This window comes from Ictalurus furcatus, chromosome 15, assembly GCF_023375685.1.
Source record: "Ictalurus furcatus strain D&B chromosome 15, Billie_1.0, whole genome shotgun sequence".
Taxonomy (NCBI): Eukaryota; Metazoa; Chordata; class Actinopteri; order Siluriformes; family Ictaluridae; genus Ictalurus; species Ictalurus furcatus.
The window spans coordinates 21,311,932-21,331,093 of NC_071269.1; the positions used below are offsets into that span (position 1 = coordinate 21,311,932).

Consider the following 19,162-nt stretch of genomic DNA (forward strand, 5'->3'; position numbering starts at 1 on the left):
ACCACACCTGTCGGATGGTCTTGTTCCTGGCATCTTCCCACGATCCTCTCTCTCATGTTCCTCCCCGCTCTGCTTTTTCTCTCCGATTCTCTCTCTCACAGTTTCTGTCTCTGCAGGTCCCTGCCACCCGAGAGGTGCTGGGTTCCTTGCCCAATGTCTTCAGTGCCCTGTGCCTAAACGCCCGTGGCCTGCACTCGTTCGTCCAGTGCCAGCCCTTCGAACGTCTGTTCAAGGTTTTACTGTCACCCGACTATCTCCCGGCCATGCGACGCCGCCGCAGCTCTGACCCACTGGGTGAGTGACGCAGCAGGAGAGCAGCGAGAAATGATTTTAGCTCGGCGTTAGTAGTCACGTGACAGCAAATAAGGCCAAGCTTTTAACCAACTTTTGACACTTCTTTTTTTTTTTTCTTTTTTTTTTTTTTTACCGTGATGTAAGTCAAAGAGGAATGCAGGTTTAAAAAATGTGGTGTTTTTTGTATTTGGAAGATAAGTTAATAAACAAAACGAGCTAACTCGGGATTTACGTTGGCAGCAGAACGACACGGTGTCTGGAACTCAGCCATTTTTAGTGGCAGTTGTGAATTCCAGTGGCTGAATGAGGCAAGCAAGTCGAGCTGAATTTAACGAGTACTGAAAATGTATTTTTCCGCACTGCAAAATTAAGCCGACGACGGTCACTCGTCTCAACAAGCCATCGATAACTAACAAATAAGCTGAACCAACTTTGTTTTGTTTTATATTACACAAAAGCCTCCACTTTTGTAGGTGTGCACGTTTTTGTGTATTGTAACATATCGGCTCGTTATATGGTCTTGTCCTGATCTGCCAAAGTAACTTCCTGTGTGTTTGTACGTTTGGCAAATAAAGTGATTGTTGATTCTGACCAAGCTATAGCGATCTGTTCAGTAAAAAAAAAGAAAGAAAGTAGTGAGTGTTAACACGGTCGTCTGAGACGAATGTCAGGTACGAAGGTTGTGTGTGTGTTTCAGGGGACACTGCGTCTAACTTGGGCAGTGCTGTGGATGAACTCATGAGACATCAGCCCACATTGAAAACCGATGCCACCACAGCGATCATCAAGGTAGAGAGTGGCTAATGATTCATGTGTTTGTGTTTTGCACTTTTGTCCGTGATTGTCTGTCTGTATATAATTATAATCTGCTCATCAGTTGCTAGAGGAGATCTGTAACTTGGGCAGAGCTCCTGAGTACATCTGTCAGAAGCCCTCCATTCAGAAAGCAGACGGGACCGTTACTGTACCTCCAGCTCGCTCGAGCCACGCGGCAGAGGAAGCCTCCAGTGAAGACGAGGAGGAAGAAGAGGCTCTGCACACGTTCACCCAACAGCAAGGAGAACCAGAAAGCAGCAGGCAGTTAGTGTTTTAACCTAATGACTGGTTTGATTGCAAGTGGAGAGAAACATTGATTTCATGGTGTGTGTGCAGGGTTTGTATGAACTGCCATGAATAAAATGGATTGTGTTTTTACAGAGTGGTTGGCACAGAAGAGCGGATTCCTATTCCTCTTATGGATTACATTCTCAACGTGGTAAGTGCCGAGTCAGCTAATAGGGAAACGGCTGCTCGACATCACCGAGCCTGTTTCTAAGTTTTTTTTATTTATTACGCATCGCCTATATTAAGTCAGTGCCTATTCATCAGAAGACGTTCACGAAAGAACGTATTCGCCAGCTCCAGAGACTCATTGCGTTTTCTGTTTTCTTACGTGAAGATGAAGTTTGTGGAGTCCATTTTGAGTAACAACACGACAGATGACCACTGTCAGGAGTTTGTGAACCAGAAAGGCCTTCTACCCCTGGTGTCAATCTTGGGGCTTCCCAACCTTCCCATAGACTTCCCAACGTCTGCGGCGTGCCAGGCTGTGGCTGGCGTATGCAAATCTATTTTGGTGAGATGATCAATACGTAATGTTCTCCAGTATACGTATTTGGAACGCCTATACACACATTGATTTGAGACTTATGAAAGTACCCTTGAAATAAATGGTTAACTCCTCTCGCTTGGCCGATTTTTCGATTCTATAGATTTCGCATTTGAGTTAAATGTCGATGTGAATAATGAGAACTGCGAAGCTTAACAAGTCATGCATATTTAATAGACCCTTTTAATAGTTTTAAGAATTGCAAATATTACAGGGTTCTTGTAAAAGTAGGACATTAAAAGGCTTTCATTTGTAGACCTCCAAGTGTATGGGAATCCTAAAGATGTTCTGAGTGTGAATTTGTTTTCACAGAAATATAAATCTGTTATTTTTTTAGAAATTCCTTCCCTCATGCATTAGGGAGGCTGTGTTAGTGATGAGAATTATATTTCATGTTTTCGCCCATTTCATAATACACTTACTGACCTTTTAAAAATAAACAACATGAAGAAAAAAAAAAAAAAATCAGTCTGGAAAAAGTATTGAAATGGGCTGGGGCCCCACCGTATTAAATATTTTATTCTACGTAGATTATCTTTAATGCTTTCAAATCACGTATTCTGGGGAAAAGTTTTTAACACAAATTTAATTTTAAAATGTCTCTTTTATGACGGTCAGTCTGTTAAACTCACTCTGTTCCTGGCTCAGACCTTATCCCACGAGCCAAAGGTTTTGCAGGAGGGGCTCTGCCAGCTGGACAGCATCCTGTCGGCTCTGGAGCCACTACATCGGCCCATCGAGGAGCCGGGCGGTTCGGTTCTACTGAGAGAACTGGCCAACGCCGGCCATGTCACTGATGCCACACTGTCTGCCCGTGCTACACCTCTGCTGCATGCACTCACTGCTGCACATGCATACATCCTCATGTTCGTCCACACCTGCAGAGTTGGACAGGTGAAGTTTGCAGCATGATTTAAAAAAAAAAACACCACTGCTTGGCAGAAAGGATTCATTATCTTTTTATTGCTTCTCTTGTAACTCTGTCTCTCTCCTCCCATCAGAGCGAGATCCGGGCGATCTCCGTGAACCAGTGGGGATCTCAGCTGGGGCTGAGTGTACTCAATAAGTTGAGTCAGCTCTACTGCTCGCTGGTGTGGGAGAGCACCGTGCTGTTGTCCCTCTGCACACCCAACAGGTCAGCGCCGCACTCCACTCGGCTTACACACGGCAAGCCTTCTGCCATCAGCCCTCTTGTGGCTGGATCTCTGAATGTAGTGGTATAATCCCATTGACTGAAACCCGAAACCAGTATACCTTTAAAACAGCTGAACCCGTCTCAGGATACTCAAATGACAAAATGGCTTCTGGAACACTGATTCAGTACAAATCCATTAGTCATGTTGTATTTTTGTGCTGTACACAACCGGTCAAAAGTTTGGAGACACTTGACTGAAATGTTTCTCATGATCTTAAAAAGCTTTTGATCTGAAGGTGTATGAATTTAAACGTTTGAAATCGGTGTTGAGGACAAAAATATAATTGTGCCAATATATTTTTCATTCGAAAATTGGAAGAAAAAAAGACTCATTTGCTCATGATCTTTCTTCCTCTTGAAACCATCCAATAATTTAACGTTTTGACTGAATTTTCTGATTCCAAGCCATAACTAATTTTCTTGAACCCCCCCCCCCCCCCGGGTAACTGCTTAACGACCACTTTCTAATGACTTTTGCAGATGCACCAGTGTGTCCCATTTCCATATTTTGGTTTTGAATTTCAATCTTTGTACAGCAAAATAAATGCTTGGGGCTTGGGGTCAGACAATGGGGTAAAAATTCCCACTGGTTTTAGTATCACTTACAAAACAGCCCCACTGTGGCAGCCCACGCTTACAGTCGTTGATGTACGAGCTTGTCCGTGAATCGTGGCTTTTATTCCAGAGCAGAGATGACTGGGTTTTAAGTATTGAGTCATTTTATTTATTTATTTATTTATTCATTTATTCATTTATTCTTAAAATTTATTTCCAGTCTCCCTCCTGGCTGTGAATTCGGCCAGGCCGACATGCAGAAACTGGTGCCTAAAGAGGAAAAACCCTCCAGCGGCGCTACGACTAGCGGAGGCCGGAGAACCGGTAAAAAAACACTGCCCCATGGTGATTCTGCATAAATCCTTCCCTATAAACCTCTGCTTATCTGTCTGTCCTCCTTTTCCTCTACCTTGAATCTTAGTACTTCCTTTTTTGCATGCTTTTCATTCCTATATATATATTTTTTTTTTTTACTCGCCCCTGTGAATGTCTTATTACTTCATGCTCTCTGCTGGTGTTTCCTCTAGCTGAGGCAGAGGCTCTGTCTGTGGGAGTGGACCCCTCTGCACAGGGGCTCCTGGAGGGCATGGGTCTGGACGGAGACTCCCTCGCTCCGATGGAGACGGATGAGCCCACAACCGCTGACCCGAAAGCCAAGTCCAAACTCACTCCTGCCATGGCAACACGCATCAAGCAGATCAAACCTCTGCTCTCAGGTTAGTCCCTGCGTCAAACTTTATATTCGGCTGTGTTATGTCATTAAGGAGAAATAAATGCACTAAGACTGGCGTTATTTCTACATGAATTGGCACAAAATGGCATTTCAAGCTCAGTAGTTCTGTGTATTTAAATACTATTTAATTCAAATAAATAAATAAAGTTGTTTCTGCAGGATTTTCTTTTCCGATAAACTGACAGTTTATATCTTATATGGGTCACAAAGTGCTGCTGTCAGTGCTCATGCCGTCTGCAGCAGTATAAGATTATCGGTTAACTCTTTTTCAGGCGCTAAGTCCTTTTAATAATAAAAATCGGAAAACGTTTGTTAAATTAATTTGACAACCGTAAGTACTAAGTCATGCTAAATCACACCGTTTCCCCATACTTCTGTTCCACAGCATCATCTCGTTTAGGAAGGGCTCTGGCCGAACTGTTTGGCTTGCTGGTGAAGCTTTGCGTGGGTTCGCCTGTCCGTCAGCGCCGCTCCCACCACACGACAAACACGGGCACCGCCCCAACTCCAGCTGCTCGTGCAACTGCTTCCTCGCTTACCAAACTCCTGACCAAGGGCCTGAGCTGGCAGCCCCCTCCGTATACGCCCACCCCTCGTTTCAGGTAGCGTGACTAGCCAGACCTCTACACTCCACTCATCAAGTCTCCTTTTGTCTCCTGCTGGACGTATGGTTTTGTATCCATATGCCTGTAAATATTCTGACGTGTCTGGTTTCGATTCAGGCTGACGTTCTTCATCTGTTCCGTTGGCTTCACTTCGCCCATGCTTTTCGACGAGAGGAAGTACCCCTACCACCTGATGCTGCAGAAGTTCTTCTGCTCTGGAGGCCATGACGCTCTGTTCGAGTGAGTGGAGGAGTTATTCCTAACCCTGATATAATAATGGCACTTATAATTCTCTAATTCGTGTAATCATGTGCCTGTGTGCTCTCAGGACATTTAACTGGGCGTTGTCCATGGGAGGTAAAGTGCCAGTGTCTGAGGGGTTGGAGCATTCTGAACTGCCGGATGGGACCGGGGAGTTTTTAGATGCCTGGCTAATGCTAGTGGAGAAGATGGTGAACCCCAGCACAGTGCTGGACTCGCCTCACTCTCTGCCTGCCAAGGTGCCTGGAACGACGCCAACCACGCCACAGTTCAGCGCCCTGCGTTTCCTCATCGTCACCCAGAAAGTGAGAATACCTTTTTGAACTAAGTTTTAATTCGATTTCTGCTCACGGTCGATTAAACTGAGTAGGAATCAGCACGAATACTTGTAAGTGACTGTCTGTGATACAGGGGGTGGACAAATTATTTTTCGAAAATGTGGAGGGAAAATAAATAAATAAAGAATGAGTGTGTCTAAATTTTTTCAGGTAGTGTACATGTACCTGTTGTGGAGCCAGCAAAAATGAATGTCAGAGTAGTGTGCTGCAATGCATGCTTTACGACACGCTGCTAATTCTTTGACTCTTTGACGTCCAGGCCGCCTTTAACTGCATCCGCAGTCTGTGGAACCGCAAGCCATTAAAGGTGTACGGTGGACGCATGGCCGAGTCCATGCTGGCCATCCTTTGCCACATACTACGTGGTGAGCCGGTCATTCAAGAGCGCCTGTCCAAGGAGAAAGAAGGCACTTCTCGCCCTGAAGAGGACGGAGGGTCTGCAGCTGCAGGAGCTAGTGGCGGGCAGGGAACCGGAGCAGTGGGAGAAGGTGCTTCTGGATCCGGAGGCAATACCGGCACGGCTGGAGGCACTGCAGATGACGGGAGCACCTCCACGACCCGTAGAGAACCACAAGTCAACCAGTCTCAACTCACACAGGTAAACGGGGTCTTTTTCACAGCTGGCACTTTCTGTCTCCGGTGCAGTCGTTTGCCAGGTTTTTACCACCTATCAGGTGCTGCAGTATTATCATTGTGAAAAATATTCAATTTAAATCTTTTACTGGAAATGGCAACAAACTAAATAGAAGCTATGTTGCTGATTCTAGCAGTAGCTATGTTGCCTCTTATTTAGCGGTGTACAGAAGCTAAATTTTATTTACTAAAATATATTCTTGAAGTCAGAAACCCAACTTGAAGGTCCTCCTGGTTATTATACATTTTTTTGAACTGACCCACATTCTTAAATTTGATGTACATACCTGTAATGCGTTGGAATCCTGGTGTGGTTCCTAAAACTGCATAATGAAATACTGGCTATATAAATGTGTATATCTAACGTATATGTGTCCTTTTGTACAGCTGATAGACATGGGCTTCTCCAGAGAGCATGCTATGGAGGCTTTGCTGAACACCACCACCATGGAGCAGGCCACCGAGTACCTCCTCACCCATCCACCACCGCTACTCAGCGCTGCCATTCGGGTAAGACGCCATCACGCGTTTAAATAAAAATGAATTTGCTTCACGCGTGCACACACAGGCAAGCATAGACACATACACACAAGGCTTACAATTAGTCACTTTGGGCTTGTGTCACTGAAGGAATTCACCATGTCTGAAGAGGACCAGATGATGAGGGCCATTGCCATGTCTCTGGGTCAGGAAGTCAGCATGGAGCAACGCTCAGACTCTCCTGAGGTGGGCAGACTGACACACAGGCATACAAATAAAGCTGTGTTCCAAAAGGCATACTGTGCATATGACTTGTACTGTGTACAACATCTGGCTTTGGGGAGTGTTTGTAGTATGTGAACTAGCATGGAATATTACTCCTTAGGTCGAATTTTACCATCCAGCCACAGGTGTATAACCAGTCTCTCTCTCTCTCTCTCTGTCGCTCTCTGTCCCCCTCCCCTCTACTGGTCAAAAGTTTAGACACACATTCTTTTTTTTATCCCCCCCTTTACCTTACTTAGTATTTTAACATCTTCAAAGTCGACGCCCTTTTTTGCCTAGAATTTCCAGAAATGTATTCTTGGCATTTTCTCGACCGATTTCTTGAGGAATTTTCCTGAGATGCTTTTTAAACAGTATTAAAGGAGTTCACACCTACGCTGGACTCTTATCGGCTGCTTTTCGGAATATTTCGCTCCGGAATATTTCGCACCTTCAGATCAAAAGGTTTTTAACGATCATGAGAAACATTTCAGTCGAGTGTCTCCGAACTTTTGACTGGTAGTGTGTATGTATATGGCAGACCATGGTTATATTGATTTCATGCTAAGTTTTCATGTAACTGAAAAGGTATTGCTAATTATTTTCTACTTTGGCTGTAATTATATTAACTTTTTTTTTTTTTTTTTGGATAAAGACAGAAAATGAGCTCGATGGACTACTCCTGTATTTCCATTGCTCTAAAATAAAGAATAATGTGGCTTCTGTCTGCGTTAATTCATTCTCTGGTGCCTCCTCACATCATTTTTGGCCTTAAACACCAAAAGGTCACACGATTTGTCATTTAAAACGTAGTCATTAGGGAACTACGTTCAGAAGTGAATTTAAATGGCTGGTATCGACATGACTGTGTGGAACCAAATGATAGTTCGGTACAGGAATATAATGTAGTATACAGTACTTACTGGTGCAGAATATAAGTATGCCTTTTCAAACACAGCCTAATGCGGATCTATTCAAGTCCATTACTTAGTCGAGAACCCAGGTAGATTTTTTTTATTTATTTGGTTTTTTTTTAAGTTCTTTATGATGGGCACAATGTTATAAAAACGCACACGAGCCGGCCTTTCATGTATTCCAGCTCTTATGAGAAATGGTGGTGGTGTAATTCTGTTCGGTGTGTCTGTGTGCATGCGTGTATTCCCAGGAGGCAGCACGCAGGCGTGAGGAGGAAGAGAGGAGAGCACGAGAACGAGCTGAGGAAGAGGAGGCTCGCTGTCTGGAGCGTTTTCTGGAGGCTGAGCCCCTGGACAGCGCTGAGCTCCACGCCTTCACCGACACAATGCTGCCAGGCTGCTTCCACCTGCTGGACGAGCTGCCAGACACCGTCTATCGCCTCTGTGACCTGCTTATGACCGCCATTAAAAGGAATGGCCCAGAGTACAGAGACCTCATCTTACGCCAAGTTGTCAACCAGGTCAGTCACATACAGCTGGAGACACAGTAACATGTGAGAATATTTCATGCGTCACACTTACAGGGAGCCAGAATATCTAATGCTGTATACATTTATAATTAAAACTGGATGCCGAGTATATAATTAATAACGTCCTGATTATGCATCCTGGAAAACACCCAGACGTCATGAATAAAGTGTTTTGAGGCAGTGGGAAGTGTAAAACTTGGCTTTTAATCCCCAGCTGACATCGTGTATGTATGTGAATCCTACTGAGATCGCTTTAGAAAAGCAGACCTGACCAAGAGGCTACATGAATTTGGGATTATTTATGCAGATTTGGGTGTCAAATTTATCTTAAACTGTTATGCAGTACTTGGAATCTAAAGATGTTCTCCTTTGTTCTTTTGTTACGGTTCAGCAACAGCAAGTGAGCCAGTATACTTTTTAATATTTAACTTGATTAACGTGAAGAACGTGTTGTGTAAGGGTGTGTGTGCTTGTTTGTCAGGCCGTGAAGAGGTTTGTAAGAGTCGTATCGTGAGCTCGAACGTTAAGGCTGTGGGCAGGCGAGTCATTCTGAAATGAGCTGTGAGCGATAACTCGCGTGTCAAATGTCCTGGAAAACGTTTATTTATTTAACTATTTAATGTTTGAGAGCAGTGGGAATGCTGCAAATCTCTGGCTCTATAGCACGATGATGTTGTTGCAACTTATCACCTGAATACAGCGTTATGCGAGTTAGCGCCTGCGTTCTTCATCACCTTGTGTCTGTGTGGTAGGTGTGGGAGGCTGCCGACGTGCTGATAAAAGCTGCCGTGCCGCTCACCACCAGCGACACCAAGACGGTGTCTGAGTGGACCAAGCAGATGGCAACGCTGCCCCAGGCCTCCAACCTGGCCACACGTATTCTCCTCCTCACTTTGCTCTTCGAGGTACATGCTAATGCGCTGTTTCATTTGCATTCTCTAGCTTAAACAAGTATTTATAGGACCTGAAACCGAGATGTTTCATAAATAGGCTTGCTCATACCTCGCGTAGGAAAATGAATTTCAGCTACGTATACTGATCATGTGGACGTCACGGTACTGAAATTATTGTGTGTTGCAGGAGTTGAAGCTGTCGTGTGCACGGATTGTGGAGAGTAGCGGGGTGCTGACGGTGCTGATTAAGCTCCTGGAGGTGGTTCAGCCCTGCTTGCAGGCAGCCAAGGAGCAGAAAGACATCCAGACACCTAAGTGAGTGCCAGCCATCATGTGGATGGAAAGGTTTTAATGTGCCAGCTCGGAGCCTTAAAGGAGATGCATTTTTCATCAGCGATTGTGAAGAATAAAAATAAAATAAAAAACCCCAATATAACAACCTCATTGGCCACCTCTATAGAGTGCAGGGCAAACATTGTGGCACTTGTGTAAAGTTTGACGACAATTTCTGGAAACAATCATAATGTGATCACCTGGGTGCCAAATCATTTGAAATGCCCAGTCTTATGAGTCTAAGTCATTATCTAATGTCTGCGCAGACTGGCACTGATGACTGCGCGTCATCTGCTCAATTTGGTTCTGTCCTGACATCCTAATCCTAATCTGTTCTTTATTTGTCTAGTTTGTGAATTTCTGAGTCTTACTCTTGCCTCCTACCATTTTATTTTTTGTAGATGGATCACTCCGGTGCTCCTGCTCATCGATTTCTATGAGAAAATGGCCGTTTCCTCCAAACGAAGAGCCCAAATGAACAAGGTGTGTGTGTGTGTGCGCGCAGTGGAAACATAGTCTCTTATTAAGGAGCTTTATTTCCTGTTGCGTTGGGATGGTGGAATGCGCTAAACAGTCAAACAATTTTCCCTCATCAGTACCTTCAGCCCAACGGGAATAACTGGCGGTGGTTTGATGACCGGTCCGGCCGCTGGTGCAGCTACAGCGCCAGTAACAACAGCACCATAGACTCGGCCTGGAGAGCGGGCGAGACCAGCGTGCGTTTCACCGCTGGCCGTAGGAGATACACTGTACAGTTCAACACCATGGTTCAGGTGACTGAAGCTATACACATATTGTATTATCTTTATAATACGATAATAATACTGACTGTATTTGGGACATAAAAAAAACCCTTTTCATTTGGTTTATATTTGTATTTATTTTTTTAACGTATTAAGCACTTTGTTCTTGGACGTATGGACTACGGGTATCCTATAATGCGATCTGTTTTACTTTAGGCTTTATTTAAAAGTAAAGATGGGAGCTTTGACATTTTTAACAAATCTTTTCATTTCAGAGGATCAAAAATAAAATCTTGATTACGTTCTGAATAAATCCGGAAAATAGGATCAAATTGAAATGCAATTTGGGAACATAAAACCAGACTCCTCCATAGGGTGCTACTGCTAGAGGCATTTGCTGAATAATTGCTTCATAGATTGTGCATTTATGTATGCAGCTGCTTGTGTGTGTTGTTTAAAGGATCGATTAAGTGTGCTGCGTGCCTCGTATAAATGACCGCTCAAAGACTGTTTAGTTTCACGTTTAAAGTGATTACAGCACGTAGCATGAACGAAAATGATGTCAATTCAGTGTTATCCCAGGGCTATGCGGTTAATCCAATTGTCGATTTTGACCTCCGACGATTATGAAAACAGAATAATCGAGATTAAAAACTATTATTGTGCCGCGTCCCATTTCGCAATATTTTCGTTTTGTCTTTTTAAAAACCGCGCGCCATTTTTCTTTACAGCGGTGCGCTTTCAAACCTCACTAAAAGTCCAAACTCACTCCTCACCAGGCGGTGGCATTTTTAGTTCAGCTTGAGCCAAGATGACAGAAAGAGAGAATTTGGTCGACAAGAAAGATAAAACCATTTCAGCCGTTTGGAAACAATTTGGTTTCAAGGAGTCCGATGTGGAGCAAAAAGATAATGTTTCATCGGAAAGCCCATTTCCTCTAGCGTCTAAACACGCTCATTTCCTTTCTAGAGCTCACGCAGAAACTACAGGCTGATCTAACCCAAGAGACAGAATTTCATTGGCCTTGGGAAGTTTGAAGTTCATTTCCGGAGATGCAATTCGCCGAAAAGTGTCACGTGACGTGCTCCGCTAGCTTTGTTTAATTTATTTAATTAGCTTACAAGAGAGACATCAATACAGTAAAAAGAGATGCGGAAAACGCAGAAAGTTCGTGCAAAAGCAGAACATACTAATGCAAGCAGCTATCCATAACACGAATATGTAAGGAAAGTTCTTGTGTCCAAAAAAAAAAAAAAGACTTTGCGAGAACAGGAAAACGTGGCAGTGTGATCTAATTTATTTTTATATTAAGTGTGTGTGTGTATGTATGTGTGTGTGTGTGTGTGTGTGTATATATATATATATATATATATGTATGTATGTATGTATGTGTGTGTGTGTGTGTGTGTAAATTTATTTATTTTTTTTACTTAATTTTGTTTTATACATTTCTTTATTTTTAAAGTTCAGTAAATGCATGATGGTCCCAAAGTCAATGAGTAATCGTGTTTTATAATCGTGATCTCAGTATTGACCAAAATAATCATGATTATGATTTTTACCATAATTGAGCAGCCCTATATTATCCTAAACATTTCTCCAATTTATAACCATCCTTCTCTGTCCGACCTGTGCAGGTTAATGAGGAGACTGGGAACAGGCGGCCTGTCATGCTAACGGTGCAGAGAGTACCCCGAATGCCCAAACCCAGCAAATCTGGCAACGCAGCTGACTCCGAGCGAGAGGAGGATCAGAGAGCTAAGAGCGAGGAGACTCAGGCTGACGCAGGTTAGAACCAAACCCGGGACTCCTTCGTTTCACTTCATATGCAGCAGCTCTGCGAATAGCTGTTCTTTATTCTCATGAAATGACAATTTTCTTGTGCTAATACTAAATATATATATTTTTTTAACTAATTTTTTTTTTTTTCTGGTCCAGACCCAGCGTCCGTTGCAGTCGAGATGGCTCCCCCTAAAGAGGAAGCGGAGCAGAAGGAGTCCTCCTCGTCTGGTTCCACCGTCCCCGCCGCTTCTCAGGACTCCACATCCGGATCCATTGTAGTACAGGGCTTGACCGAGGAGATGACCACGGTCCTGATCCGTGCCTGCGTCAGCATGATCAGCGTGCCTGTGGACCCAGACACGCTGCACGCCACGCTTCGCCTGTGCCTACGCCTCACGCGTGTCCACCACTACGCCATGATGTTCGCCGAGCTCAAGAGTACACGCATGATCCTGGGCCTGACCCAAAGCTCCGGCTTTAATGGTTTCACACCGCTCGTCACTCTGCTCTTCCGCCACATCATCGAGGACCCGGCTACGCTTCGCCACACCATGGAAAAGGTGCCTCGCTCGTTTTTGTTAGGATCGTTATGCTGCAGCACCCAGAGTCAACAAATGCACTAGCACTACAGAATTCATTCATATCACACACTTCTCCATGTTCGTTGAAAATCACTAGGTAATACAAATTGTGACTTCTTGTATACAGTTCACTGTATACGCTCAGTACATGAGGTACAGCATGTCCTAAACAGTACAACGCTACACGACAATACGTTAAAGCTATAGAGCGGAGGTTGACTCAAGTGCCTGTCAGGCAAGGGTAGTTTTCACCAGAGTCTTTCTGTAGGCAGTTAAAATTAAGCTTTTTTTAAAAAAATATTTCAAACACTGAGATGTTTGTGCTGTATTTAAAAAAAATTCAAATTGTTTCAGGTGGTTCGTTCTGCCGTGACCAGCGGAGCAGGGAGCACCACGTCTGGCGTGGTGTCCGGTAGTTTAGGCTCTCGGGAGATTAATTACATTCTGCGAGTGCTAGGACCAGCGGCCTGCCGGAACCCTGAAGTTTTTACGGAAACCGCCAACAGCTGCGTCCGCATCGCTCTCCCGGCTCCCAGAGGTGCCGGAACAGGTACGAGACAGAACCACCCCTGTCGTTACGAGTTGAAGAAGCCCGTCAGTACCCGATTTTGTTCAGTGTGCTTATTTACGTCTCGCAAAAGCCTCGAGCTCTGTAGTTGTGTGGGTATTTGTTGGTGGGGTAGATTTTATGTTTATTTTTGCTAATGCAGAAGGAAGCCAGAGATGAATGGTACAACAAGCTAGTTGTGAGCAGAGTTTTTTATTGAAATTTTAATAAAGACTGTTCTAAAGCAATATGTGTTTGAAGAACATTACTTGGGAAAACAGCAGTATATTCTGTGTTTAGTGTTTGTTTGTTTGTTTGTTTGTTTGTTTGTTTGTTTCTGTGTTGTATTTACTTTTATTTATTTATTTATTTATTTACTTTTATTTATATGTATTTTATCCCATTATCTTAGCTTCAGATGACGAATTTGAGAACTTCAGAATTAAGGGCCCTAATGCTGTACAGTTGGTGAAGACCACGCCTCTGAAGCTGTCTCCGCTGCCGCAAATCCCCGAAACCATTAAGGAGGTCATTTACGACATGCTTAATGCCTTGGCAGCATACCACGCTCCTGAGGAAGGTAACATCAGTCAAATTTTTCCCCAAGTGTCATTCTGCTACGCCTGTGATTACAGACACATTACAGCGCTAATAACGTTTTGCTATTTTTGTTTTCCGATTCACCTTCGTCGCTCCCGCGTGTAGCGGAGAGAGGAGAGGAAAGGCTGGCGACTGTCCCCGGCAGTCAGGACCTCTGTCAGATCCTGCAGGATGTCGGGGATGACGTTTATCAGCAGTACAGGCTCACACGGCAAGGGAGCGACTTTGACTCTCAGTCCGCTTTCCACATCAACGTGAGTCTATATGCGAGCGCAGAAAATTCACTCGTTGTTCACTAGAACACGTGCTCTACGCCTCTTTTTAGGAAGTACCTCAGCCTTTAGGAAATTCCAAATCATGTCCGAGTGAAAAACTACAGGCAACACTGATCCGTTTCCCCTAAAATGCTGTGGTGAAATAGTAAAAAAAAAATAAATAAATCTTGATAAATGTATTTCCTTGTTTGTTTTATTGTCAGACATACATTCTGTTTATGAAAATAATAATAAATACTGAATGAATTGTGTGATACTATAACTTTTGTTAACTTATTTGATTTAAATTTTATAACTTTTGTTAACTTATTTGATTTAAATTTAAGTCCAAACAGCCATTCTTTAATCACATTTCATTAGAAACGCCCAGGGGAGGTGTGGTGATGTGAGATCTTGCCCAGCTCTAGCTGTGTTGTTGCATGTGAATGATAAAGCAAGTAAGCATTATTCTGTTTTTTTTTTTCTTTTTTTTTTTTCTTCAGACTCAGGTATTTGCCGCAGATGGTGCCGTTGCAGAGTCCTCCCAGTCTGGAACACCTCAGGGAGAGGGTAAAAACTTTTCCCATGTACATATATAGCCCTCTGTGACGTGCACCTCGGATAGATCTACTTTTAAAATTTGCTGTTCCCTCAGTGCCCCTGTCTGGGGTTTTTTTTTTGTTTGTTTGTTTGTTTTTGTTTGTTTTCTGATTCTTGATATTTATATTATATTATTATTATTTTTTTTTAACCAATCTCTTGTCTAGCCTCAACTCCTGAGGAGATGCGAGAAGAGAAGAAGGAGCAGGAAGGCGACAGGGGAGGCTCTTCGGAAGAAAGCAAGGCGGCAAAGGCCAAGGCCAGCAAACCCCTCATGCCCACCTCCACTATTCTGAGGCTGCTAGCAGAGCTGGTGCGCTCCTACGTGGGCATTGCCACACTTATCGCCACGTACAACTACACTGCCGGCCAGTCCGAGCTCATTAAAGAGGTGGGTGGATGGAGGCAGAGCTACACGAACTATATATACACGCGATTAAAAAATGCATTCCCTGAAGTTTTTGTCAAGAATTTTACATTTCTCATTATTTTTCTTTCAAACAATGTATCTACTGAACTGATTTCATTTCATTTCTGAAGGCATTTCTCATAATTACCCGATTAATATCCTAATATCCTTGAAAGCACTAGAATTATTTTTATTTTATTATCTTTTTTCTTTTTTTTTGCACAAAATCCCTCCGATAGAAACCTGCCTATGGTTGATGTAGATTTATTTATTTTTCTTCAATTAATTAGACTGATATCCTGTGGCTGTGTGTGTTTGCTCACAGGACTGCAGTGTGCTGGCCTTTGTGTTGGATCATCTGCTCCCACACACTCAGAACGCCGAGGATAAGGACACCCCTGCCCTTGCACGCCTCTTCCTGGCCAGCCTGGCAGCAGCAGGCACTGGCACAGAGGCCCAGGTGACCCTGGTCAACGAGGTGAAGGCGGCTCTGAGCCGAGCTTTGGCAATGGCGGAGGGCACAGAGAAACATGCTCGGTGAGTCCAGCTGGTTTTAATAGCATTTATTAACGGCCGATAATCCTCAAACAGTCAAAGACTTATTTTAATAAGCACCTAACTGACCAGTTAAAAAGATTTCAGTTCAGAAACTCTTACCGCATAGAAACTCTTACTGAGCATCAGATGCTTGACATGTTTAATTATTGTTTATGAAGGCTGGCTCGGCATAAATTTTTTTTTTTTTTTTTTTTTTAATCTCATAGAGTGGCTCTGGAAAAGCACAGCTGTTAGTTTTATTTTTATCCTGCATGAAGAACACTTCACCTTAAAAAGAAAACCTGATGTTTAAAAACTTTTTTTTTTTTAACTGGTGGTGTTAAGCAAAGCTGTTTTCATTTTAATATTGAGTAATCAATCACTCGTTTTTTTGTTTTTTTTTTGTTTTGTGCGTCTGGCTGTTTAAAGCTGAGGAAATAATTCTAAAATCAAACTAGGCATGATCCTTGTAGTTAAGGCTGTGTGAGTAATCAAATTTTCGATTTCAATTTCGATCATGGTCTCAGACGATTATGAAAACAAAATAATCGAGATAAAACTGTTATTGTGCAGCGTTCCGTTTTGCAATGTTCTCGTTTTGTTTTTTTTTTTAAACCCTGCGCCGTTTTTCTTTACAGCGGTGTGCTTTCGTCCCTCCCTAAAAGGCCAAACTAGCCCCTCGCCAGGCGGCGGCATTTTTAGTTCAGCTCGAGCCGAGATGACAGAAAGAGAGAATTTGGTCGACAAGAAAGCTAAAACCGTTTCAGACATTTGAAAACAGTTTGGTTTCGAGGAGTCTGACATGGAGCGAAAAGAAACGTTTCATCGGAAAGCCCATTTCCTCTAGCGTCATGACAGCTGGTCTAAACACGCTCACTTCCTTTCTAGAGTTCACACAGAAACTGCAGGTTGATCTAAACCAGGAGACAGAATTTCATTGGCTAAGGAAGCTTAAAGTTCATTTCTGGTGATGCGATTCGCCGAAATGCGTCACGTGATGTGCTCCGCTAGCTTTATTTAATTAAACAAATTTTGTTTCAGGAAAGCCATTATTAAAAATACATTAAGTTTAAAAAAAAAAAAAAAAAGTTCAATAAATGCATGATGTTTCCAAAATCAGTGAGTAACCGTGATTATGATTTTTGCTGTAATCGAGCAGCCCTGCTTATAGAGTACATGAAGATGAGCTGCTGTGCAGAATTCTTCCAGAAAGTTTGGTCAGCATTCTTACTTTCCTGTAGCGTCATTCGTTTTTTCACCTCTCTTTCCTCTGTGCAGGCTTCAAGCGGTGATGTGCATCATCAGCACCATTATGGAGTCGTGCCCCTCCACCTCCAGTTTTTACAGCACAGCCACCGCCAAGACACAACACAACGGCATGAACAACATCATCCGCCTCTTCCTGAAGAAAGGCCTGGTTAACGACCTCGCTCGTGTGCCCCACAGCCTTGACCTGTCTAGGTGCTGCCTCACACACACACGGCGTATATGAGCACTGTGTTATCTAATTTATATTTACACCCTAATGCTGATTCGGGTGTGTCTCGGTCAGTAAGTACTTTTTAAACTGGTTTTTAATTTTTTTTTTCTTCTTCCCCTTCTTCGCTGCAGTCCTAACATGGCAAACACGGTCAATGCTGCTCTTAAACCGTTAGAGACGCTCTCACGCATTGTCAACCAGCCCAGCAGCCTGTTCGGAGGGAAAGGAGGCTCCAGCAAGAGCAAAACCGAGCATGACACCGTAGGCACGACCAGGGACAGCAACAGCAATACACAGGATCAAGGTAACCACGTTATTATATTTGCAATTCTCTACTTAAGTGGTATCGATAAATAAATTATAAATGTCTTTACTTAGGAGTTAATAGCAGGCCTGCCAGCTTTCACACCCATTAGCATCAGGGTGACCACCATCACTCCAAAATACGCTTAAAGAGCAGTATTTATCTTTCCAGTAAATGATGGCTGATGGATGACATTTCTAAACCTTTGAAAATAGTAATTTGATTCTCTGTTCTATTCTTATTCCTCTTCAGGGTTGGTTTGCATGTTGTAGTAGGTTCATATCCATGTCACAGTCGAGGAGAGCGTGTGGGTGGAGGAAATGTGTAATGGTTTTGACAGGAGATTTTAACACTGTCTGTCCACAGGAGAGGCAGGAGAGGCAGAGCCAGTGGAAAATAGTCACAGAGGACAGGCTACAGATGGGGATCTGATGGACGGAGAGGCAGAAGGGGACACTGTGGTCATCGCGGGCCAGCCAGAGGTGTTGAGCACCCAAGCTATGCAAGTACGTTCATCTTCGTTGTCCGGTCTTGACTCGTTCGATTCAGATTGCAGCCGGCTTCTGCTGAAATGAGTTCTCTCTCTCTCTCTCTCTCTCTCTCTCTCTCTCTCTCTCTCTCTCTCTCTCTCTCTCTCTGTCCTCTGTGAGTTACTGTATGGTTTATGTCTGCCTTTGCAGGTGGAGAACGAGTTGGTAGATTTGATAGACGAGCTTTTAGAAAGGGACGCAGGAACTGTAAATAGTACCATCATCGGTAAGCTCTTCAGATATTAAATTCTCAGTGTAAAAGGGTACATCAGCGGAACGGGTGTAAATGGACCGTTTTCACCAAATCGTGATGGTGTTTTTTTTTGTTTTTTTTTTTATTTATAAAGTTGGTCGCTCTGGAGACGAAGAATCTCAGGAAGATGTGCTGATGGATGAAGCTCCTTCCAACATGAGTCAAGCCTCTACTTTGCAGGCCAACAGAGAAGGTAGGACAGGGGTTTTTGCAAGTGTGCAATCAACATCCTCGCTCACTTCAGTGTGTGTTTGGGGGTGTCATTTTTTTTTTGCCCAAGTGAAATCTGAACTTGGCTTATATTGTAACATTTTTGTTGCTTTTTCCAGTTTTAAGGTGTCTTATTGGAATGAAAAATTACAGACTATTTTTACTATTTCATATTTGGTTTACTCCGTGTAGGATTAAAGACAGGATCTGTCATTTTTAAGTCGCATTCTAGCAGCTATCAATAAAATACCAGTCTTTTCCGCTTACCTGGCAATGTTGCCTTGTTCATTCCGGGAGTTCTTTGACTAGCATTCTTGCTTTTTCAGGCATAAAAACACAATTATGGTGGCGGGGGCTAACTATACCAACGAAAGAATTATCTAATCAAATATTTGAACTCCACATGGCTCATATTGCTGGTATGAATAATCTTTCCTATTATTCCCTTCCGTTCTTTAGACTCTATGAACATCCTGGAGCCGGAGGATGAAGAGCACACTCAGGAAGAAGACTCGAGTGGCAGTAACGAGGATGAAGATAGTCAGGATGAGGAGGAAGAGGAGGAGGAGGAAGAAGAGGAAGATCCGGTATGAGTGTGGCCTTTTTTAAAAAAATGTTTTCCTTTTCTTCCCCAATCCTCCTCGCTTGCTCTACAT

The 19,162-nt window shown here is 43.3% G+C and overlaps 1 protein-coding gene across 13 annotated transcripts in view; it reads left to right on the plus strand.

Annotated features, from left to right (window-relative positions):
* huwe1 (HECT, UBA and WWE domain containing E3 ubiquitin protein ligase 1) overlaps nucleotides 1-19,162 on the plus strand; it is a 52,606-nt gene that overhangs the window by 16,919 nt on the left and 16,525 nt on the right. For 8 of the 13 annotated variants that reach the window (XR_008387858.1, XM_053642795.1, XM_053642784.1 and 5 more), the window contains exons 20-53: nucleotides 102-294; nucleotides 992-1,083; nucleotides 1,172-1,374; nucleotides 1,492-1,549; nucleotides 1,733-1,909; nucleotides 2,591-2,836; nucleotides 2,944-3,077; nucleotides 3,913-4,037; nucleotides 4,220-4,408; nucleotides 4,811-5,027; nucleotides 5,148-5,270; nucleotides 5,359-5,596; nucleotides 5,889-6,227; nucleotides 6,650-6,772; nucleotides 6,893-6,988; nucleotides 8,172-8,441; nucleotides 9,203-9,355; nucleotides 9,531-9,658; nucleotides 10,078-10,159; nucleotides 10,273-10,449; nucleotides 12,057-12,207; nucleotides 12,358-12,761; nucleotides 13,137-13,332; nucleotides 13,742-13,909; nucleotides 14,035-14,183; nucleotides 14,687-14,753; nucleotides 14,951-15,174; nucleotides 15,518-15,729; nucleotides 17,008-17,190; nucleotides 17,341-17,513; nucleotides 17,880-18,019; nucleotides 18,194-18,269; nucleotides 18,391-18,489; nucleotides 18,966-19,093. Coding sequence is in view for 12 of the 13 variants with exons in the window: in XM_053642795.1 (XP_053498770.1) it covers nucleotides 102-294; nucleotides 992-1,083; nucleotides 1,172-1,374; nucleotides 1,492-1,549; nucleotides 1,733-1,909; nucleotides 2,591-2,836; nucleotides 2,944-3,077; nucleotides 3,913-4,037; nucleotides 4,220-4,408; nucleotides 4,811-5,027; nucleotides 5,148-5,270; nucleotides 5,359-5,596; nucleotides 5,889-6,227; nucleotides 6,650-6,772; nucleotides 6,893-6,988; nucleotides 8,172-8,441; nucleotides 9,203-9,355; nucleotides 9,531-9,658; nucleotides 10,078-10,159; nucleotides 10,273-10,449; nucleotides 12,057-12,207; nucleotides 12,358-12,761; nucleotides 13,137-13,332; nucleotides 13,742-13,909; nucleotides 14,035-14,183; nucleotides 14,687-14,753; nucleotides 14,951-15,174; nucleotides 15,518-15,729; nucleotides 17,008-17,190; nucleotides 17,341-17,513; nucleotides 17,880-18,019; nucleotides 18,194-18,269; nucleotides 18,391-18,489; nucleotides 18,966-19,093 (5,733 nt within the window). In the remaining variant the exon portion in view is untranslated. The remainder of the gene's footprint in view (nucleotides 1-101; nucleotides 295-991; nucleotides 1,084-1,171; nucleotides 1,375-1,491; nucleotides 1,550-1,732; nucleotides 1,910-2,590; nucleotides 2,837-2,943; nucleotides 3,078-3,912; nucleotides 4,038-4,219; nucleotides 4,409-4,810; nucleotides 5,028-5,147; nucleotides 5,271-5,358; nucleotides 5,597-5,888; nucleotides 6,228-6,649; nucleotides 6,773-6,892; nucleotides 6,989-8,171; nucleotides 8,442-9,202; nucleotides 9,356-9,530; nucleotides 9,659-10,077; nucleotides 10,160-10,272; nucleotides 10,450-12,056; nucleotides 12,208-12,357; nucleotides 12,762-13,136; nucleotides 13,333-13,741; nucleotides 13,910-14,034; nucleotides 14,184-14,686; nucleotides 14,754-14,950; nucleotides 15,175-15,517; nucleotides 15,730-17,007; nucleotides 17,191-17,340; nucleotides 17,514-17,879; nucleotides 18,020-18,193; nucleotides 18,270-18,390; nucleotides 18,490-18,965; nucleotides 19,094-19,162) is intronic. The other 5 variants (XM_053642792.1, XM_053642796.1, XM_053642791.1 and 2 more) reach the window with 4 other exon arrangements.